Genomic DNA, 24086 nt, shown 5'->3' on the forward strand with positions numbered 1-24086 from the left:
TTGATAATTTTTTTTTTTTTTTTTTTAAATAAAAATATTAACAAACAATCCAAAACTCATAACAAAAGAAATTGCTTTCATATTTATGTCACACCAGAACATTTTTTTTTTTAAAAAAAATTCCTTTTAAAAATTATTAACAAACTGAGCATATTTGGATAATGTATATCTATAAAACTTAAGGTCCGTTTGTTTTGACGTAAAATGTTTTGTATTGATAAATAATTTCAACGAAATAATTTTTCAAAAACAAAATGATTTATGTGAAAATATTTTTCACCGTTTGGTTCGTACAGAAAATGAGTTACGACTGAAAACGGCCAACAACTTCCGACAACCTCCAGTGGTGGTCCTGCGGACTCTAGCGATTTTAGAAGGAGAAGCTTAAACTCAAAAAATGGTTTAGTTTACGTTTTTTTTATAAAAAAATGAAACTATTTTTCAGAAATTAAAAAAAAAAAAAATTGTTTGCCTATCATTTTCTGTAACACTAAACACCAAAAAGTACGAGAAATATTTTTCAAAAATCATTTTATGCCGAGAGAAACGGAACCTTAAAGATAATTTGTTAGGATATCAACCCTTTCAAAAAAGATCAAACTCAAGATCATGTCACATAGTTTTGGTATTTAGGGTTATTTATTTTGCTATCTCGTTTTGTTTGTGTTCAATTCTATGATCACTTACTTTTTGTTGGAATGAAAAATAATCAGAAATTTTAGAGGTAATTATGAGAATAAAAAGTGACTAGCGACCAAGGAATTGAGCACTACGAATATAATAATAATAATAAACAATCCCAAGAAGGAATCGGATTCGGGTTTGGTGATTTCACATGAAAGCAGGTGGAGTAGTTGACCAGACAAGCTGGTGGCTGAGAAAATCTCTTCACTTACTTTGATCACGGAGACTAGAGTTTCCCGCGACGTCCGCATCCCGCCGCTCCTATTTCGCCCACCGGTTATATCCGGTTGAGTTTTTTATAGCATCCAATCCAAGCTTTTTGACCTGCCAGGCTCTCTTTTCTAGTCACGGATTTTCTTCACCACCTCTGCCACTCAGCGCGTGCACACCACACTAATTAGTGTTTGTTATTCGTTTTTTTTTTTTTTTTTTTTTTTTTTTTTTTTTTTTTTTTTTTTTCTGTTGTGTAAATATCAGTTAGGTAGTCAAGATTTTTCTACAAATGAAATATTTTAAAATAAAAATTTCAAACCAGATTTTTTTATATATTAATATTACCTTAGAAATAAACAGGAGTGAAAAAAATATTTTTAGTCAATTTGAATATATTAAATCACTATTTGTATTAAAAGTTTAAGTAAATAAAAAATATGAATTTAATATATATATATTAAGCACCGTCATTGACGTGATCGGTTACTTTGATGAGTCGGATAATTTATTTGACCCATTTTTGACTTCTTTTATAAAGGCTCTCTTGCCATTTTTTTTTTGTGTAATTCTCCTTTTCCCCTTCCCACTTTGAATTAAAAAAAGAAGATGTTTTAGAGAATAAAAATAATCTATCAATTAATATCTTTGGGCTAAAAGTTTTAGTAATTTCTTTCCCAATATTGATAACTATATGATTTGCAAGAGAGTGACCGTCCCCAAAGTCTTGTTTTAAGAATATTCAAAAAAAAAAAAAAAAAAAAAATACTTGCTCTGCATTAGTTGTAGAAACAATTTGGACAATTGATCACATACATGTGAAACAATTTATTCCATAAGCACCAATTTCAAAGAAATATGCTTTTTTTTTTTTTCCACTTTTTAATTACTAATTTATTAATTAAATATCAATAAACTCAAGAAAACAAAAACCTCTGGTTAGAGAAAATTGACTAAAATTGTTTAACATGTTGAAATACTGTTTAAATATCACTTTCTTGGAAACAAGTCTGTTGAAATACTGAATGAAAAGGATTGGAATTTTCATAAATTACCCATCATGCATTTTTATATATATATATATATATATATATATTTTGTTTAGCCTATGATTTTTCCATGCATGACTCGTTTTTTCACCTTGTTATATTGATTGAAGTTATAAATTATTTTTTTGGAAATCATGTCACCACTCCTTCATGCTTTTACCCCTTTTGATATTAAGATCTTAATTTTCAATTTGGCGATTTTGAGACACGAGTTTATGGTTACTTTAAATTCTAGACCTCTAATCAATTTTTATTTTTATTTTTTATGGTAAAAGGACAAAAAAAAAATGTCTTTAGATTTTTTTCTTTTTTTTTTTTTTTTTTAAAAAAAAAGGAATATAGCCTCCACCGGTGGACAAAGGTTTTTACGGATTAATGCTAGAAGTATCTTTTGTGTTACTCTTCTATCCTCAAAAAATGAGGTGACTTTTAAAATCACCATTGGACTTGTGATTGATCACTATTGAATTTTGATCAAATGTTAATTTTAAAAGCTATCTCATTTTTGAAAGAACACATAAAAATCTTCTAAAATTACTTATTTTTAAGTCATGGGCATATATAATTATATTTTTATGTCATTTATTTGACGAAGGGTGGACAAAGGTTTTAGATTTAAAGTGGCCCTAAACTTGGAGTCTCGAAATAATTAAATTGAAAAATAGGGATCTTAATGTTAAAAAATGCAAGAACATGAGTGCTCCTAACCATTCTTGCAGGTGTGCTTGGTGGTCGCACACTCTATTTGTCAGTATGAACACGATTGAAAACAGATGGAGAGATGCATGCATAGTTGTATTGTTGTGCCCATTGTGTGCAAATAGGAGATGTAGTAGTTATTGGCGCACAAAGTGAGTAGCCAAAACTGTTTTATCTCATTCCCAACAGGTGTGTTGTAACTGCCTTACTCCACATGCAAATAACGGTTACATGCTAATAAACTGTATATAAGCAATACCATGCAGCAGTTATTAAGATACCAAAAAAGAGACAGCAAAAAACACCAAGAGAAAGAGATAGAAAAATTTATCTGTGGTAAAATTGTGTGGCAGCATGTGTATGTGTTTGCATATCATTGAATGTGTGGAAGTCACTTAGACTGTGAATTGTATAGGTATTACTCTAGTAGTATATTTTATCACCGAGAGAAGAATTTAAGAACAAAGCACGCAGAATAACTACGTAAGATCAAAGTCATCCGGTATAACAAAAGTATCGAATTATTTATTCCGCAATGTATAATTATATTTCTAATAGTATTGTTATTGATATTTGATGGACATAAATTTTGTTGTATATGGAAGTGTTAGAGAGAGACCGAACCTTAGAAAAATTTAATATCGTGGAATTATCCTAATGGAGAAACTGAGCCTAAACTAATTGTAATTCAATATGCCTATTAGATAATATATGTAAAATTATAAAGAAAAAAAAAAAAATAAAGTTACGATGGTAAAAGTAAAGTGAAGAGCTAAAAACCTCTAGTTATCCCCATGACCTTTTTTTGCTTAAAAAGAAAAAAGTAGACATAATAGTGTGACTGGGCAGTAGGGGCACGCGCAAATGAAAACGTCGGAGTAGGATGATGGTCTTTTTCCTCGTTAGACCGCACCAGCCACCAAGCATGTCCAACCTCATCAAAACCCCATCCCCCACCACCCCACAGACTGGTTATAATATTGAATATATATATATATATATATATATATATATATATATATATATATATATATATATATAATATAGTACAAATTAGTGGGAAGTAGAGAAAGAAACAGACAAATGTTGTAGGTATTGATTATTGAAAATAAGAGAAGGAGTGGCTTTGTAATCTGTGAATAAAACCAAAAGAGAATTGTCAAAAAAGTCAGCTCTTGCGTCTCACTTTCAAATGGAGTGCCCTTCCCCCAAGTGTGTGTCCAATAGAATATTAGATTCAAACAAGACAGGGAACTTTCCTTTTTCTGTTTCAGGAAAATGCACTCACACATCACACTACTACTATTTCTCTTCTACTGTTCTTTGATTTGAAATATCTAGCCTTCTTTTTCTTCTCTAGATTCTGTCATCTTTTTTTTTAGGCTTTGAATATTAGTGGGAGAGAGAGAGAGAGAGAGACGTCTGGTTTTGAAATTGGGGAAGATCCATTTGCGGGCAAAGTGGGTACAGGGTTGGTTTCCCAGACGACTGTTACTTCACTTGCAAGGGATGGTAATGCTTTCACTGTGGGGCTTTCTTTGGGGATCATGGGTCTACTTGCTTGCTAAGTTAGCAATAACCAAAATAGAAGAAAAAAAGGGTCTACTGCCTACTAGCTTAGTTAAAGTTCCTTTCTTTTGTTATGATTCTTCCTCTCTTCTAGTTCGTTGACTGAAATCTTTGATCTTGGGATCTGAAATCTTTGTTTTTTGCGGCTCCTTAGGTGATTTGGGAGATGGGTTTAGGGTTCCTTCAATTGGGTCATTTTCATTCTCTCTAAATGGGGTTTTGCATCATTGCTTGTTCAGCAAAATAGGGGTTAATGGGGTTCTTGATTTGTGGTCAAGGGTTTTGAATTTCTGGTGGGGACTTGGTATCTCAGTGGTTCTACTCGTATTTATTATTGCTTCACCTTTTTCCGAGAGTCACTGTTAATTGCTTCACTTACAAGCTGTTATTAGTTTCTCCTTCTGTGGTTTCTGAGGTGTGTTTTTTCTCCTTCTATAAGGGGCAGTGTTTGTTAAACACTTTCGATTTCTGGTGGGAATTGGTGATCTCAATTGTCTTTTACTTGTAATTCTTGCTTCATTTGCAAGCTGCACGTCTTTAGGCACGTGCGTATGCAAGTTTCTTCATTTGGATTTCTTCTTGCTTCTGAAAAGCAGTGCATGGGAGGAGTATTGGCCTTGATTTGAGCTGGGAAATTTCTTGTGGTTTCAGCAATGGTGGTGCTGCGGTCTGTTCCAATGACTTTCCTCCAATGGGTATTCTTGGCTTGCTTTCTTTGTTCATCTATGGGTCTGAAAAGCCCAGCCCCATCTTGCGATCCTCATGATCTTTTGGCGCTGAAGGAGTTTGCAGGAAACCTCACGAATGGGTCCATCGTCACAGCCTGGTCCAGTGAATCCATTTGCTGCAAGTGGGATGGTGTTGTCTGTGAGAATGTGAAGGGAAATGGTTCTGTTGCTGGTAGAGTGACCAAGTTGCTTCTCTCCAAGATGGGTCTCAAAGGGACGATTTCACACTCCTTGGGTCGATTGGACCAGCTGAAATTGCTTGATCTTTCAAGGAATCATCTCGATGGTGAGTTGCCCACAGAGCTTTCAAACTTGAAGTGGCTGGAAGTTCTTGATTTGAGCCATAACAATCTGTCAGGACCGGTTTCAGTGGCACTTGAATCCATTCAAGTATTGAATATCTCTAGCAACTCATTTAGTGGGAATTTTCCCGAGCTCAGGGGATTGCCAAATCTTTTTGTGTTCAACATTAGCAACAATTCATTCTCCGGCCAGTTTAATTCTAACATTTGCAGTTCCTCAAATGGGATTCAGATTCTTGATTTGTCTGTGAACCGTCTGGTGGGCGGTCTTGAAGGCTTGGGAAATTGCAGCACATCTCTGCAACAATTACATGTGGACAGCAATTCACTTTCAGGGCATCTTCCTGATTCTTTGTATTCTCTGTCAGCTTTGGAGCAACTCTCAGTCTCTGGGAACAATTTCTCTGGCCAGCTAAGCGAGAAATTGAGTAAGCTCTCTTCCCTTAAAACCCTCGTCATTTCTGGAAACCAATTTTCTGGTGAACTGCCAAATGTGTTTGGGAACCTTTCACAACTAGAACAAATTGTTGCACACTCAAATTCATTTTCTGGGCCATTGCCAACTACCCTTGCACTCTGCTCAAAGCTTCAAGTGCTTAATCTTCGTAACAATTCGTTTATTGGTTATATTGATCTTAATTTCACTGGGTTGCCAAATCTTCTCACACTTGATCTTGCCAGTAATCGTTTTTTTGGGCTCCTTCCAAATTCCCTATCTAATTGCCATGAATTGAAAATTTTGAGCCTTGCTAAGAACGAATTGACTGGCCTAATCCCTGAAGATTTCGCAAAGCTTACATCGCTGTTGTTTCTTTCATTGTCGAACAACAGCTTTGTGAACTTATCTGGGGCACTATCTGTGCTGCAGCAATGCAAAAATCTCACCACTCTTATCCTTACAAAGAATTTTCATGGTGAGGAAATTCCTGAAAATGTGAGTGGGTTTGAGAGCCTGAGGATTTTGGCGCTTGGGAATTGTGCTCTGAAAGGCCAAATCCCAGGTTGGTTGTTGAATAGTCGGAAGTTGCAAGTCCTGGATTTGTCTTGGAATCACTTCAATGGCAGTATCCCTCCTTGGATTGGTCAGATGGAGAATTTGTTTTACTTGGACTTCTCAAATAACTCTCTCACAGGTGAAATCCCAAAAAGTCTGACAGAGCTGAAGAGCCTCATTTTTTTAAATTGCAGCTCATCAAATCTTTCTGCTTCTGCTGGCATTCCGCTGTATGTAAAGCGAAACCAGAGTGCTAATGGCCTGCAATACAACCAGGCCTCAAGTTTCCCCCCCTCAATATACTTGAGCAATAACAGAATAAGTGGAATAATATCGCCTGACATCGGGCGATTAAAAGAGCTACATGTCTTAGATTTGAGCAGGAACAACATAACTGGGACCATCCCTAGCTCGATTTCAGAGATGGGGAACTTGGAATCAATGGATTTGTCATATAATAATCTATATGGATCAATCCCCGTGTCATTCAGTAAGCTCACTTTCTTGTCAAAGTTTAGTGTGGCATATAACCACTTGCATGGGATGATTCCAATCGGGGGACAGTTCTCAAGCTTTCCGAAATCGAGTTTTGAGGGCAACCTGGGACTTTGTGGGCAAATAGATATTCCTTGTGATCACGGTGGGAGTAAAGTACCTGTTATGCGATCTGGTTCAAACAATAAATTTGGTCGAGGCAGCATCGTTGGCATAACGATCAGTATTGGTGTTGGAATTGCAGTGCTTCTTGCAATTGCTGTGCTTAAAATGTCCAGGAGGGATGTGGGGGATCCAATTGATAACTTTGACGTGGAACTCAGCAGGCCACACAGGTTGTCTGAAGCGCTTGGGTCTTCAAAGGTTGTACTCTTTCAGAATTCGGATTGTAAAGATCTCACAGTTGCAGAATTGTTAAAATCTACAAACAACTTCAACCAAGCAAACATTATTGGTTGTGGTGGATTTGGTCTGGTTTACAAGGCCAACCTTCCAAATGGGACAAAAGCTGCTATCAAGAGACTTTCTGGGGATTGTGGTCAGATGGAACGTGAATTCCAAGCTGAAGTGGAAGCCCTCTCAAGAGCTCAGCATAAGAACCTTGTTGCTCTTCAAGGTTATTGCCGATATGGTAGCGACAGGTTGTTAATTTACTCCTACATGGAGAATGGAAGCTTGGATTATTGGCTGCATGAGAATTTGGATGGGGGCTCACTACTAAAATGGGATGCAAGACTCAAGATAGCTCAAGGTGCAGCTCATGGATTAGCTTACTTGCATAAGGGTTGTGAGCCGAACGTAGTTCATCGAGACATAAAATCTAGCAACATACTTTTGGATGAAGATTTCGAAGCTCATTTGGCTGATTTTGGTCTCTCAAGGCTACTGCAACCTTACGATACTCATGTCACAACGGATTTGGTTGGAACTTTGGGTTATATCCCTCCTGAATATAGTCAGACTTTAACAGCAACTTTTAGGGGTGATGTCTATAGTTTTGGAGTTGTTCTTCTCGAGCTTCTTACTGGTAAAAGACCTGTGGAGGTTTGCAAAGGCAAAAACTGCAGGAATTTGGTCTCTTGGGTGTTTCAGATGAAATCTGAGAAGAGGGAGGAGGAAATTATAGATACAGCAATATGGGATAAGGATCATGAAAAGCAGCTCTTAGAGGTGCTTGTTGTTGCCTGTAAATGCATAGACCAAGATCCAAGACAGAGACCCTCTATTGAGCAAGTTGTTTCCTGGCTTGATGGTGTTGGATTTAAAGATGCACAGCAGTGAAATCCACACTTCCCTTTCTTTTTATGGGTCTAATTTTCCGTGGGGAATCCCAGAAAAGGGAGACATTGTCCAAAGTTTGTAGAAGGTTTGTGTGGGTTTCAACAAGTGACTGGTTTCTTATCAAATACAGTCGTATGGTACTGTACACTGACTGATGAACTTTGTATACATAGGCTATTTGGCCATTTCTTTTACTAGAAATAAGCAATTTATAGAAAGAATGAGTTCTTCTTTGCTTAATTTTCTGAACTACAGGGGTTTCCTATTGCAAATATCGATTGTGCTATGGTCATGACTCATCTGCAAATGAAAACGAATTCATATTTTGTCTCAGGATTGGAAGTTACTTTATCACTTGCATGTCTAATTTAACTTGCAAAAATGACATCTTTGTCCCTTCAGATGCCAGGGAAAAAAAGAAGGCTGATCTGAAAATTGTACTTGCCCTTCATGTCCTGTGTTTCTAATTTTTGGAGTTTTTGAGGGACTAGAAAGCAAAACAGCAAAAATATTAACAAATAACTCAAAAATACAATACACTCAAATCTACTTTCACATTTACGTTACGTTACATCACAACCAAAAAGCAAAAACTATCATCTAATAAGTTTTGCCAAACAAACCTGATCTTTCAAGCACTCCATGTTCACTGATTTTCATCAACAGTGGTTGACAATGACATCTATAGTTTGTTGATATTGTAATCCATACTAGCTTCAATCTTTCTTTCATCTCTATTTTCTCAATCTTGACCAATCTATCTATTTTGCAGAATTCTCGGCAGGATGTCATAGAGCATGATTTCATTTAAAGCCGAGCATCGTAAGCTCTCATTTCTAAATTTGAAAAATTACTATAGATTTAATGGTTGATTTTAAAAAAAAGATGTACAGAAGATGTACCAGAAATATGTGTCCACAAAAATTCAAAGGAGTGGTCCGCCCGATGGGAATTCAAAGCCCTCTAATGTGACACTAGCTTTCATCCATTAAACCACAAGTCACTTTTGAAATAATTCTGGAAAATAAAATTTGTAACTCACATGTTCTTAAGTTGTGATATATTTTCACAATCTGTTCAAAATAATATATTTTCTATTCTAACATAGGCCCAACTAAATGGGCCTATATATTCTAAAACCAATACATTGGACTCACATAAGACCCAATATAGATTTGAAATAGGGGATGTACAGCTATAATAGTATTTTATTACTTTTTTTTTTTGGTTGAAATACATTTTGGATTCTTTCAATTTTTTCTCTAAAATTTAAAAAATTAAAATTTAGTCCTTAAAAAATTTAAATGATGAACACCAAAAGTTATAAACTTGCATTTTTTTTTTCATTGTTTAAATTATTTCCAAAAAAATCATTTATTTCTGAATGTACTGTTCCTGACAGTACATGATTCTTTTGTCTTATGCAGAACTTCCTGTATGACTACTGTTTTAAGGATGCCCATGCCCTCAAAGAAAGTGGCCAATTGAAAAGGCTAATATATAATAAGAACTAATTTTCAAAGAATAGAGATAAGTACAGTGTTGGAAAATAAAATAAAATAAAATAGAGAGTCAATATTGACATTGAAAATAAGAAAATCAGACTTTTAGGAGCATAATTTAAGGCGTTACCTCTTCAAGCCAACACTAAGGTTATGTTTGGTACGAAAAATGATTATTATTTTCTAATACTTTAAAAATGGGACTTTTTTTTTTCGAATAGCATACACGATGTTTTGAAATTGAATTTTTAATAATTTGTTGCTCAAATTGTTAGAGGACAACAAATATTTGCTATAAATCCCGACAAGAAGAAAATGTATGAGGATCAAACTTGTGTTGGTTAGGCACATACATTTTGTTAAATGGATGTATCCGGGTTAAGACAAGGTTTTGTAACGACTGCCCTTAAGAGTTATGTCGACGTGCGATTATGAAGCCAACATATATCGCCTCTAAAAGTAGAGTAACGTTTTAAAGCGCACAACGCAGATGTGCACAAATTAACATAGTAAATCAATGTCCTTATTGAGATAGTAAGATCATTCATGCTTGCAGGAACGGAGTTAGAAACTTTTATGGGTAGGGGTTAGGAACCAAAAACATTTGTTAGTAGGGGTTAGTAAGCTAAATTTTTTTATTTTTTATTTTTTATTTTTTGAAATTGAGGGGGGTGGGGGCATGGCCTATGCCTGCCCCCTCCTAAATCCGTTCCTACATGCTCGTTGATAGTATTCTCGATTGTCTACTTCGATTTCGAAAATTTCTTTTGAAGTTGTAGTTGAATTGCTGTTAAGATTACTTTTTTTTTACTTAGTTTTGAACACGATTCGTTAATTAAACGGGTTAGAAGGGTCGTGTTGTGTGACTCGTTTATTTAACAGGTCATATTTGAATTGACTCATTTAATTAAATAAGTTGCGTTAAAATTGACCTTAAAGGAGTTAGCGGGTGAACTCATACCTAACACCGAACACTGTCAGCCTGTTTTGCCTGCAAAAACGTGTCATGCAAAGGATTAGCCACACAACACAACCTGCATAGCTTTGTGGTTCAGGAGGCCAGGAAGAAGAAGAGTACTCTGTACTTTAAATTACTAGAGTATGATGCTTTTTTTCTTTTTCCATTAAACGTGACTCTCTCTCTCTCTCTCTCTCTCTCTCTATATATATATATATATATATATGTTGCTTTTGTGTACAATCTCTCAGTTTCTTGTTTGAAATTTATCAAATCGTTCACCCTGTTAAAACTAACGGGGTGAGCGATTTGATAACGGAGTATACCTTAAGAAGTGATTTGATTAATTTTAAATTTTAAGGAGTAGAATCATTATGTTATTAGTTATGACCAGGTTTAAGATAAAAAAAATATCTGTCTGTGAAGACTCACATTGTGAATAAGATGCCAAAAGCAGATGGATAACGCATGTCTTGGAGTCGGATAAGAGAATTTCTAAATTCTAGAGGTGATGCCAATTTTTTATTTTTTTTTCTGGATAAGAGAAAAATATGCCATAGTGGGAGGCATGGATTCTAAGTTCTGTAATATGCTAATTCACATGCTTTAATTGATGCCAAGTTTCCCGTTGGTGGGATTATGCTGATTCATATGCCAACTTTCTGTAATATGTACGTAATATGCTAATTAATTTGAAACACATCAGATGCTAAGAACATCCGACAAAGTACTTCAGGCCTTCTATACACTAGAATTTCATCTACAAAAAAGCATCTTTATCTGATGGGGTTAGTTCAAGAAGATCGAAGAACAAAAGAACAAAGGAACAAACGTGTCGAAGCCTCTCTTGACGTGTCATGCAAAGGATTAGCCACCTTAACCTTCCTGTGTTTGAGACTATATATATCATTAATGGTGCATGAGCACCGATTACAGCTTTATCAGGGCCTAAAACAACCTGCGAGGGGGAACACAGAGTTAAAGCTACTATGGCAGCCTTACTCTTAGCATAGACATCCACCATCAACGTACGTCTCCAAGTCTCGCACATTCTCCAGGGCTTGCTTCTCCACTGCTTACCAACGCTCTGAGGTAATTATCCATATAATTAATTAATGTCACTTATAACTTACGGCACTATTGTGATTTATTATTCTTTCTTCTTCTTTTATTTATTTATTTTATTTTTTAAATTAAAAGTAATTTATTATTATCTTTTCTTATTTCTCTCCTCTCATTTCCTTCATTTTTTGTTTTATTTTGAGGAAAAAGTAATCTTTGTCTCTAATATTTAAAAAGTGACAATCGATCGTTACAAAGCTTCAACAGTTTGCAAACTGGCCTACTTTGGGGCTGTTGTATTTTGAATACCAAGTTTTAGACTGCCTTATGAATTATCCTCTTCACCATTCACATCCGATCCTAATTCAAACAACATTTTTTTTTTCCTTTAAATTATGAAGAATCACACCTTAAAATCATCAAATATCCAATATTTGTTCATCCTTCATATTAAATAAAATTCTAAGCAAGTGAGTGCTCCACTTGACGAGGAGTAATTTATGCGATGTGTTCCCAACTATAGTGTAGTAGGGAGCATCATGTATGCTATCCACATTTTACAGATAGTCTGTTGGTATAGTTTTCGGTATGGTATGAATCGGCATGTTCTTCGAGGCTCTTTACACTTCTCAAGAATTATGCAAAATGAGCAAACTTAAGGGACCCTTCTGGTGGTCCTCTTTGATGTCTAAATTAGCTCCTACTAAAAAGAATCTGCTTAATCTCCAAAAATTTAGTTTGAGTTTATACCCGGGGTATGAGTCTATTTATAGGTAAAGAGGTTGAGTCAAACTTAGATTAAGATTCCTGCTCTTTATTGATCTAGAACTGCTATTAGAGTTCTAATTGGACTTTGATCCTTTATTAGACTTTTGATCTGATCCTTTATTAGACTTCTGATCTGATTTGATTAGATCATGAGTCCTATCTTGATTATATCGAGAATAGGATTACTGATCAAACTACACTTGGACTAAGAGTCCTATCCCGATTCTACCGGGATAGGACTGCTAATCGAATTATGACTCTTACTTCAATTCAACTTGGAGTAGAGTCCTAATCCATATCTACTGTTATAAATGATACCTGATTTCTCGGGAATAGCTACTAAGTATCTATCTCCCGGGATTGGACTTCCCGCGAGTCCTGCTGTCTCCTCCTTGGATCAGGTTGGGTGGGATTTATTCCCAACAGTTACCCCCCCAATTCCCTTATCCGAATCTTGCTTGAATAATGGGAATTCTATGTCTCAAAAAACCCGAGCTTTGTCTCATTCTGAAAACCTGCTAACCTGAGGTTTAAATCTTACCCTTGGCTCTCGACAAGGATTGATCCGAGAGGCTTCGCTTATGGCTCTCGGCAAGGACTGATCCGAGAGGTTTCTTTCTTTCTCTCGGAAAGGACTGATCCGAGAGGGTTCTTTCTTTCTCTTGGTAAGGACTGATCCGAGAGGCTTCGCTTATTGCTCTCAGCAAGGACTAATCCAAGTGTCTTTATTCTTGCTCTCATTAAGGACTGATCCGAGAGGCTTCCTTCTTGCTCTCGGCAAGGACTAATCCGAGAGTCTTTTTTCTTGCTCTCGGCAAGGACTGATCCGAGAAGCTTCATTCTTGCTCTCGGCAAGGACTGGTCCGAGAGTCTTTCTTCTTGCTCTTGGCAATGACTAATCTGAGAAGCTTTCTTCTTGCTCTTAGCAAGGACTGATCCGAGAGGCTTTGTCTTGTGCTCTTGGCAAGGATTGATCTGAGAGTCTTTATTCTTGCTCTCGGCATGGACTGATCCGAGAGGCTTATTCTTTCTCTCGGCAATGATTGATCCAAGAGGCTTCCTTCTTGCTCTTGGCAAGGACTGATCCGAGAGTCTTTCTTCTTGCTCTCGGTAAGGACTGATCCGAGAGTCTTTTGTCTGCAAAATAAGCGACATCAATGGGTTCCCTGTCCCTAAAATGGGAACACTCTGATGCTTAAGTCAGTTCTATTCTTTTATTCTGAAAATAATTATTCCCAAAATCTGGGGAATTTTTTGTCTTTTATTATAACTAGTATGAGTTAAAAATAAAAGTCTAGTTCTTTGCAAACATAAATGCTAAAAATAAAAGTCTAGCCTAAAATTTCTGAGAGTCCTTTCTACATAACCTCGGGCAGATTCTGTTGTTGCCTCGGCTCTCTACACCATGGGCTTCTGCTTCCTCGGTCCTCTCTTCTTTCTATTTCATCCCGGGGATCATTTTCCTGATCCCTTTCGTCTAGCTGAGGACGGTCTCGGAGATAGCAATCATGTGGTTGCTGATCTCGGGGCTGATAGTCCCGATGATTCCGGAATCTGTTATTTTCTGGCTGGTTCCGTTGTTCTCCCAAGAACCGAACTGGCTTGCCATTCTTTTATGAATTATTCTATTAACAACCTTAGGGTTACGCACCCCTCGGTGTAATGACTTGCTTGTTTATGAAAATCGCAATACTTGCTTGCATTCCTATAAGGAGGATCACCTGGTATCTTTGGTGGTTCTCGAAACGCTGGATCTTTTTTTTTTTTTTTTTTTAATCTCCATAAGGACTTCTGATATCTCGGCATTGAGAAGTGTAAAATTGTAATCTTTAAACTTCTTTATCGGCCTCTGCTCTTTCCCATTAGCTCCTTTTCTTTTTCGGGTTTGTCTCTCGGGGTAGCCTAGAACTGGCCATAGACTTCAGCGTCTCTTTCTGATTGATGAATTCTTCTACCTTATCCATCAAGCCCTGCAAGGTACTCGGTTGCTTTTGGACCAACTTCTTCATCAAAGGCTCCTCAAGTGAAATTCCTTGATAAATGGCAGCAAAGATCATATCCTCGGTCAGATCTTCGACCGAAACCTTCTCCCGGTTGAATCGGGCCATAAACTCCTTAAGACTCTCGTTGCTTTGCTTGTGCAACGTTAGCAAATATCCCGAAGGCTTCTTCTTTGTCCGGAAAGCTAGAAATTCTGTTAGGAATATTTTGGACAGCTTCTTAAACTGATCAACAAAATTCAGGGACAGCTTCTTGAACCAATCCCGGGCATTCCCCAAAAGAGTAAGGGGGAAGGCCTGGCACGCTACTTCATCGGGTGTCCCATGAAGGTTTAGATGAGCTCCGAAATTCTCTAGGTGATCTAAAGGATCTCTGTCTCCAGCATAACTTAGAATTTGGGGTACCTTAAACTTCTCAGGTACCCGATAGTCTGTTACCCGTCTGGTGAAGGGTGAGTCTGTACCCATTAAGAGCTTATCCACAACCACAGATCTGCTTTTGTCCTTCCTTTCCATCTCCATTTATGTGCACATTCTTTCCAAGTCGGCAATAACTCTGCTCAGATCTCCTTGGTAGTCGTCCTCCCTCCGAGGATTAGTGTTGCTGTTGCGATCTTCTTCTTCAAGCTCATCCCTGTTCATCTCGGGATGGGGCTGTCTCGGCCTCCTGCGCAACAATTTTGCCTTTAAGGCTTCAATCTAAGCTTCCAACACTGCTATGCGATCCTGGTCTCCATTGGTCGGTGGAGGCTGTGGATCATTCTGAATAACTGGTTCTAGTGGGGCTCTGGGCTGTTGGTTGGTCTGGCTTATGGAACGTGTGTTCATCACCACGCTGGATCTTCTTTTTCTTTTATGAGGAACGAATAATCATATCCCACAGACGGCGCCAAACTGTTGGTACTGTTTTCGGTTTGGTATGAATTAGCACGTTCTTCGAGGTTCTTCACGCTTCTCAAAAATTCTGCAAAATGAGCAAACCTAAGGGACCCTTCCGGGGGTCATCTCCGATGCCTAAATTAGCTTATGCTAAAAAGAATCTGCTTAATTTCCAAAAATTCAGTTTGAGTTTATACTTGGGGTATGTACTTATTTATAGGCAAAGAGGTAGAGTCAAACCTGGATCAGGATTCCTGCTCCTTGTTGATCTAGAACTGCTGATAGAGTTCTAATTAGACTTTGATCCTTTATTAGACTTTTGATCTGATCCTTTATTAGACTTCTGATATGATCTGATTGGATCATGAGTCATATTTTGATTATACCGGGAATATGACTACTGATCAAACTACATTTAGACTCAGAGTCCTATCCCGATTCTACCGGGATAGAACTGCTAATCGAATTATGACTCTTACTTCAATTCAACTTGGGGTAGAGTCCTAATCCAGATCTACTGGGATAAATGATACCTAATTTTTTGGGAATAGCTGCTAAGTGTCTATCTCCCGGGAGTCTGTTGTCTCATTTTTGGATCGGGTTGAGTGAGATTTATTCCCAAAATAGTCAGTGTTGCTAGTCAATATATGATCAATCTTGACAAGGTCTATTTGCCGATTGTAAAATCTAGCTAGTAAATGCTCCACTTGCTTATTAATTAGGACCCTAATGGGTCCACTGGATTGGGCTAGCCCAATCAGTCCATCGCTCCAAATGCAAACGCGTGTGCGGCGGCGGTGAGCACTCCAACTATCGCATACACACGTGATGCCTAGCACATGCAAGCATCCATATAGATGCATGCAAGCTGCAAGATGAACACGTGCCGGTTTTTTTTTTTTTTTTTTTTTTTTTTCATATTAAACACAAACCAAAATTTTCTGAACCAAAATTCAATGCTGAACAAAATAGCATGGAGGAGGCTCTAATATATACCACATGTTAGAATATAAAATATATATCATAATATGCATGGAAAAAATTTAGACATAGTTCCCACCATATTTGTTCAAACTTGCTTTTGATTTGAAGCAAAAAACCTCAACAACAGAATCTCTAAAAAATTTTAGAGAGGGGTTTCTTCTAGTCTATATGCCTAATAATGTCTTATTAATAAGACACATTTACATTTATTTATAGGCTAGAGTAGGGACCTCAATGAGAATATTACCTTATTATTCATTCTATCAAGGAAATTGGAATTCGACCCTAATTAATGTTCCGTTTGTTTGGGCGTAAAATATTTTTTATATTTTTCGGTGTTTGGTGCAACAAAAAATGATAGTTAACTGGAATCATTTTCAGTTTGATCGAAAAAAGATTATTTAATTTTTGGAAAATTAAAAACCGTAAATTGTTTTTTGAATTTAAACTCTTCATTCTTGCACGCACGTTTGCGGAAATTTATCACCGTCCGGCATTGGATTTTGTTGGTAGCCCGAATCTGCTGTCGAAGGTCTCGAAATTTTGGGATCTAGTTGCCGGAATCTGTCCAGAGTTGCCTGAATCCGGCTATCGTCGCCGAGTTTCGGCGGACAGGCCGTAATTTGGCATTTCTGACAAGATTTCGGCTGCTTGTCAGAATCTGGCCAGTGTTGCTGGAATCCGGCCTACCAAATCAGATTTTGGTGAAGATGGACAGAATCCGGCCGGCCGGCGCCAGAATTTGGCATGTGCCGTCGGATTTTGGCAAAACTAGCCGGAATCCGGCATAGTTACCAAATTCCGGAGAAACCTATTGGAATCTGGCCGGCTAGTGACAGATTTTGACCACCATTGCCGGTCGTTTTTTGCTTTTGGTGATTTTTTCATATGAGCCAAATGTCGAAAAATATTTTCGACGTTTGGCTTGTACGAAAACATTTTACGTCGAAACAAACAAAGCATAAGATTTTAGAAATAATTTTTTTTATTTGAAATAAATTACCACACCCTCAATATTTGTATTTAATTAAACTACACTAAATCATATGTGACTAGTGTAGCATGATTGTGGTCTCTGCCTCTATCTAATTTCTTTTACATTTAACGCACAAAACGACCATCTGTGAACTTGGGACATTTGTTGAGTAGCTAAAATCACCAAAACTATTGTTGTCAGCATGTCCAAAACGTGTCCAAGACCTTCCACGTGGTGAGCAAATGCGCCGCTTGATAGTATATATATAATCCAGATAGAGAAGACACAACGGTGGTGTCGCCGGCCGGTGGGATAAAGCTAGAGAGCCATTAACATAGCCAGAGAAAGATGGCGGCAATACGTTTAGCAAAATCTCCTGGTTATGTCCAAACAACTAGCAGACTCTGGATGGCTCGCTTCAGTAACACGGCTAAAGTAAGTATTTATATTTTTCTACATCAATTTAATTATTTGTTTCAGTTTAAGCTTCTGGAATAATATTTCAGGGTACTAATGCGGTAGCCGAAGGGAGAAATGTGACATCAGTGCTGCCTGAACCTATAGGCCGAGAAACCAAGAATAATGCAAGAACTAATGAAGCCAAAGGCCAAGCTCAAAATATCAACGACGATGATCAGAGTGGCGCGACAGGTTTTGCACCTGACACAGCGAGACAAGGTGCTATAAAAGCAATGTACGCGGCGGAGGCTGACGATGTTATGCAGGAAATGGATAGTGCTTATGATGTTACAACAGAGACTACCCAAGATGTCAAAGACACAATCGTTGCGGAGGCTGATAACAATGTGGTTGAAACCACTGAGTATCGAAGTATTCAAGATGCCGCGAAGCGCGATGAACTAGATTGAAGGGTTTGTTTGGGTTGCTAGTCATTGAAACGTTGAATTGGCGATGATGTTGAATTTAGTGTCTCATGGATATGTTAAAAAAAAATTGGGTAAATGTTTTAGCACTTTTTGAGTAGGAGGGCGATTTGAAACGAGTCATTCCATCACGTAAAATAGGAAGAGAAATTTGTTAGACGGCACGTGGCGGTCACGTGACCTGTTGACCGTCTATTTTAACCACTCTGACTGACGGAAGGGGGCAAAGTATGTAATTGTGATAGTTGAATGTTTTATATTGGTCAAGTTGGTAGTTCATGAGAGATTTCTGCAAAACTTGGTAGTTTATGGGAGAAAAAGGTAATTACCCCTAATTTTCAGTTTTAGGCTTTTATACTAGGCTGTTGTGCTAGAGTTAGGTTTGCGCCACCCTTTGCACTTTTTAATCAAAAAAGGAACCATGGGCCTGTTTGGCAACCCACTCTTTTTTCCTTTTTTCTTTCTATTCAAAAAAGTCAAACTCATTTTCACATTAACTAACAACTTTTTCCACTTTTCACTTATAAAAAATTCAAATTAAAACTCATTTTACATGTATATCGCATCAACCCATTTCTTTCTCAATTTTCATCACAAACTGAAATATAAAAGGAAACGCATGAATCAATACCATGTAGGGGTTGTTGTAATACCTAAACTATTAATTAGGGTTTAGAGTGCCTCTATAAAACAATATAAGATGTTAGGGTCAGATCTAAGAGAAAGGATTGAGAATTTAAAACTTTTGAGGATTTTCTGTGTGAGCCGAACGTTCAAAGTTGAATAGAGAATGCTTGAAGTTGGATAACGAGCGTTTGAGGCAAACGATCGAAGTTGGATCTCGAACATTCAATGCCGAACATTTGAAGTTGGACTCCAAACAATCAAAGTTAGGGCTGTAAGCGAGCTGACCAGGCTCGAGGTCCCGCTCGGTTTCCGCCCATTTTAGCCCAATCCGAACTCGAGCTTGGCACTGTTGAAACCCGTTCATTACTGTTGAAACCCACTTGATTAGTTAGTGATACATACCTGACTCGTCCAACATAACTCGACGGGGGTTCGCGAGCTCGACCCGTTAAGGGCCCTACCCGCTCGACTCGTTTGAGGCCTCAGGAGCCTGGCTTGTTTAAGGCCCAACCGACCCGACTCGTTTAAGGCCCAACCGACCCGACTCGCCTGCCCGGCTCATTTAAGGCTTGAAATTTCCGGCTCGAATAACGCTTGATTCGACCCGACCCTTTCCCCCGACTCATTTAGGGCTCGAAATTTCGAAAATTCGAATAAACAATTTGGATATAATAATTTATTAATTATATGATATATGATATATAGATCATATCATTTTATCATTATCATATGAATACAACTATAACTATATAAGTTATATAACCTACAAACATAACAATGTGATTCATGGAATCATAAATTTATTAAATTACGTTGTTAGCATAATAGTATTATAATCAACAATGTGTTTATTTAAAATCATAATTCACAAATTTAATATTATCATAAGTCATAACTGATTATAAGTAATCAAATATGTTGGGATTTAAGTTATTTAACATTAGTTACATTATTAATTAGTATTACATAATCGCTCAGTTCATATATTATAATATAGAATTAAGTAAGTTAATAACTTACTAAATACATATTAGATTAGAAAACATAATAATATAAGTAATTATAAGAGAGTTAGTTAATATGTAATTATGTTACTTGTTAGTGTGTGAGTGTGTGTCGTGTGACATTATATACAAACTATATAGTTTAACATTAACTATTAGTTAGTATATTAAATATACACTAATGACTATTGACTAATCTATAACTTATTTATGCATTAAATCTTTCCGATATATTAAAGCATTAATAAGTTATAGATTAGTCAATAGTCTATCCTTAGGACCTTACCACTAGAACTTCAGATAGGAGAGATGACATATCATATATTCATATCATTATCAACGTATCATATACTATAAGTCTATAAATTCTATAATACTAATATAAATTATATAATTATATACACATTATTACTAGATACGTAACAATGTGATTTATGTAATTCCAATTTAAGTTAATAGTATAAATGTATAATAGACTTAATAGTATTATAATTAACAATGTGTAATGTGTTTATTTATAATTACAAATTAAATAATATCATAGATTCATAATTAAATTAACTTATATAGTAATACATTAATACTATTATACTAACTTTCTAAGTTACTAACATTAGGTAATAGCTCCATCTACATTAAAACCCCAATCCTTTATAGTTTACACTTTAGTCTTTAACTAATAACTAATAAGAAATAACTATATCATGTTCATGTCCTTTAAAAAAAATTACATCATAGATTTATTACACTATAAAAACCGGCATTTTGTGGCCTTTTTTTTTTTTTTTTTTTTTTTTTTTTTTTTTTGTGTTGTTTACAACAAGCGATATTAATTTTTGAGTTAGCATCATTTCTTTTAAAACGACGTAATTTTCACGTCCTTTACTTTTAAAAGACGCAAAATTAAAAAATTTAACGTCATTTTTCAATAAATGTCATGAACTAAATAAATTACGACGTTTTGTACAACAAACGACGTAAATTATTCACGTCGTTTCTATAAAAAGACGCGAATTTACATCCCTTCTTAAAAAAGGACGTGAATTCACATCACTTTTAAAAGAGATGTGGATTCACGTCTTTCAATATAAAGGACGTGAATTCACATCGTTTGTTAAGGAAACGACGTGAATTCACGTCTCTTTGAAAGGGTCGTAAATTCACGTCCTTTTTAATAAAGGATGTAAATAATTCATGTCGTTTGCACAACAAAACGACTTGAATTATTCAATTAACTAACGTCCTTTGTTAATAGAAATGACAGAAACAAATATTTCAAAGCACCCTCTTTGCTTTCCCACATCTCACAGCACGTACGATTAATTTAGTTAATATTCACTAGTAGTCAATACTAATACCAAAATTACTATTTGGTAGAGAGAGAAGCTCCCGTTTTCTTGTCGGGGGGGGGGGGGGGGGAAGCTCCACGCCTCCTCCTCCCAGTGGTGGTACCTCCTAACCCTCTTTGGGCTATGGAGTGTTTTTTGTCCCTCCACAGTGTGTACTAGTGGAGGTTAGGTTTTCTCCCAGCGTTTAGGGCTGTGGAGCTTTTGTTCCCCCTGGAAGATTCGATGGTGGTTGCTCTTCCCATAGTCCTTTTAGGGCTTTGGAAATTTGTGTTTTTTGTTTTTTGTTTTTCTTTTCTTATCGTTCTTTGACAGGAAGGTTCTCTTTGAGACGTTCGGTGGGGTGACGCTACTCTGGTTCATGTTGCTAGCAGAGAGTTGGCCGGATTTTCATCTTCATTTCTATGTTTTGAAGCCAGATCTACCCTTTTTTTTCGCCGGCTTCTGTGAAACACGCGTCCCTCAGTCGCGTTCATCATCGTATTTCGGTCTTGCAATCGCTTGCATCGGCTGTGCGGGTCATTAGTGACCTGCGCGTGACCATCACGCGCTAGGGTTCCTTTTCTTCTTGGGCTGCACGTGATGGCCACACTCTGTCTTTTCTTGCTGTACATGGGTGGCACCGGGGGCTGTGGTGACCGATCTGCTGCAGAGTGACTCCGGGGACGGTGCGTGTCCTAAACGCGTCATTTTCTGGCGAAGACAGTGTCCTCTACCACCGGCTTGGGTTGAATTTTTCCGTTTGTTGTGTTGTATATTCCCTTTGTTTCTCCAGTCATAGTCTGCCTTTGTATTGCTCAATTTTTACTGGAATATCTGTTGGCTTGTAACTAGATCGGCCATCTTTTATTTTTAGAGTGTGCTTTATTGTAAAGAGAGACTCAAATGCTATTCTTGTAAGGTTTGTGTTCTGCTAGGCAGCTGTTTTTTAAGTCAGATCTTTCTGGCTTAGAGTGTAGGGGGTCTTATCCCTATAATCTCAAGTTGTAAGCCTTCAGTCCTTTTCAGCATTAATGATAGCATATACTATTTGTTCAAAAAAAAAAAAATCACTAGTAGTCTAGTTCTCCTTTGATTGTTTTGAAAGGAAAAAAACTCCATCTATTTAGGTTATTCACAATCTCCCGAACTCTCTCTTTCTCTTTTCACAAGCTCGCACAATCTCTCACAAACTCCATCTAGGATCGTCTCTTTCACAGTGCAAGGGCGTATCGCCTATCCACCTCCACCCGGCAGCAGCTCTCTTCGTCACTCTAGAGGATAACATTTTGCAGGTAACCCTCAACTCTCTTCTCTCCCATTTGTTGATTCCCCTATTTTTGTTCTTTGATTCCCCCCCCACCCCCCTTTTTCTTTGATTCCCTTTTTTTTGTTCTTTGATTCCCATATTCGGTCAATTTTAATGTCAATTTGAGGGGATAAAGTGTATGTCATTGCTTTATTATGGTATGGTCCTGAAAGGGGATAGATTGATTGGATTCTTCTCTTACACTTGGTTTTTGGTTTATGCAATTAGAGTGTTCTTGTGTTTTTTTTCTAATGTCTGCCAAAATGCAAACAACACTTTCGATGATAATGAGAAAGATGCGCAATTTGCCAGACATGGGTAGCATTTTAGAATGATGTAAAAGCCTGGACTTCATTTTGATCTTAGGTCAAGAGATGAAAAATTTGGGAAACTTTGACTGTTTAGGTATGTTAGTATTTTATATTGGCAACATTCTGATTGACAAAAACACTTTATGTAACGGTTGCTTTTTAACAGGATTATTGGTTCTATTCAGAGTCTTCAAGTAATATGGACAGTGTCTCATTTCATGCCATGTGTATGGTCACAAGTTTCTATGAAGATGTCCATGAAGATTCCATGCAATTTCCAAGTCAGAATAGCCGGTTCCTGTGCAACCGTCCAGACGGGCCTTTGAAGGTGTCTGGATGCCCCACAGTGTCTAGAAGCTTCAGCGTTGAAGACATTCGGACATCAGAGAAACACCGTCTGAACGCTAGGTCAAGCTATTCAGAGTCCGAGTAGAAATTGGATTTCACGTACAGACATGGATCGGGAAACAGCAACCGTCTGGACGGAAGGGCAACACCGTCCGGACGCTTTTCAGGTTTCCAGGAAGATTTTTGCACACGTCTTAGTGTTTTTATCATAACTCTTCGCTTGAGTATCGGATTGGGACTAAATTGGTGTCGTTGGAAAGCTAAGAAAAAAATCCTACAACTTTAATGTCTAGATGGTAAATAGAAACATTCGGATGGCCCACCGTCCGAACGGAAAGAGAGTAGCGTCCGGACGGCTGCTAGAAATTCAAGAAATTTCAGAATTCCTTTTCAGACACGAAAACAGTTGACTATCCAGACACCCTTTGCCTGCCTTCCGGACACAGCCCAGAGGACTCCAATTTTGTGTAGAATTAGGTTTTCTGAAGCCTATAAATAAAGGCCTCTAGGCATGTGTTTTGTACAGAATTTGGTATTGAATTCTCTTAGCTTTGAGAGGCTGTTTAGGGAGATTTGAAGATTTGCTAGCTCTCAAGCGGTTGCCGGTGTGGGCTACTTTGTTCGTGTGAAGTCTATCTTAGGGGTCGACCCTAAGGTAAATGAATCCATCAAAGACCCCTTCAAGTAGGAGACTTGGTTGGGAAGCGTTTACGATGGGCTTCGTGTTATAGTTAAAGATATAACTACTGCAATAGGTTTTGTGAGTACGAGTGCTTTGTAACTTGCTTTGTTTTTGGATAGTGGAGTCCCTGGGTTTAGCTGCCCTAGAGTGGTTTTTCTCTTCACGGAGCGTCCACTTCGTCAACAAATATCTTATCTTCTTTAAATTCCGCATTTAAGATATTTTGTTGCACATAAACACACACTTGGTTTTTTTAGAAGTCATTATTTTTTCAAGGTATATTGTAATTGAAGTGTTTTTAAAAACTGAAAATCAGTGTTTGGATATAGTTGAAAACCCATTTTTTTCCTTATGAAAAGGAAAAAAATTAGTAAATCCCAAGAAGTCCGGGGCGACGGCTTAAAAACAGAGGCATTAGCCACGTTATGATTGCGCACCCAACCATAAAAATATTAG

At 37.2% G+C, this 24086-nt stretch overlaps 2 protein-coding genes across 2 annotated transcripts; both read left to right on the forward strand.

Annotated features, from left to right (window-relative positions):
* The first annotated feature begins 3918 nt into the window (after positions 1-3918).
* LOC133874937 (phytosulfokine receptor 2) lies at positions 3919-8251 on the forward strand. Its single transcript, XM_062312880.1, has one exon. It carries the CDS (start codon positions 4865-4867, stop codon positions 8009-8011), a length of 3147 nt encoding a protein of 1048 aa, XP_062168864.1. The 5' UTR covers positions 3919-4864; the 3' UTR covers positions 8012-8251.
* Positions 8252-11333: 3082 nt separating this feature from the next.
* LOC133876399 (uncharacterized) lies at positions 11334-18103 on the forward strand. The gene is made up of 3 exons (XM_062314673.1): positions 11334-11563; positions 17342-17575; positions 17647-18103. Exons 2-3 carry the CDS (start codon positions 17489-17491, stop codon positions 18007-18009), a joined length of 450 nt encoding a protein of 149 aa, XP_062170657.1. The 5' UTR covers positions 11334-11563; positions 17342-17488; the 3' UTR covers positions 18010-18103.
* The last annotated feature ends 5983 nt before the right edge of the window (positions 18104-24086 follow it).

This window comes from Alnus glutinosa, chromosome 8 (assembly GCF_958979055.1).
Source record: "Alnus glutinosa chromosome 8, dhAlnGlut1.1, whole genome shotgun sequence".
Lineage (NCBI taxonomy): Eukaryota > Viridiplantae > Streptophyta > Magnoliopsida > Fagales > Betulaceae > Alnus > Alnus glutinosa.

Excerpts from the sequence above, each read along its gene's own strand:
- LOC133876399 (XM_062314673.1), top strand. The coding sequence starts at position 17,489 with ATGGCGGCAATACGTTTAGCAAAATCTCCTGGTTATGTCCAAACAACT. Across the intron at positions 17,576-17,646 it reads GCTTCAGTAACACGGCTAAA|GGTACTAATGCGGTAGCCGA; the intron begins GTAAGTATTTAT and ends ATAATATTTCAG.
- LOC133874937 (XM_062312880.1), top strand. The coding sequence starts at position 4,865 with ATGGTGGTGCTGCGGTCTGTTCCAATGACTTTCCTCCAATGGGTATTC.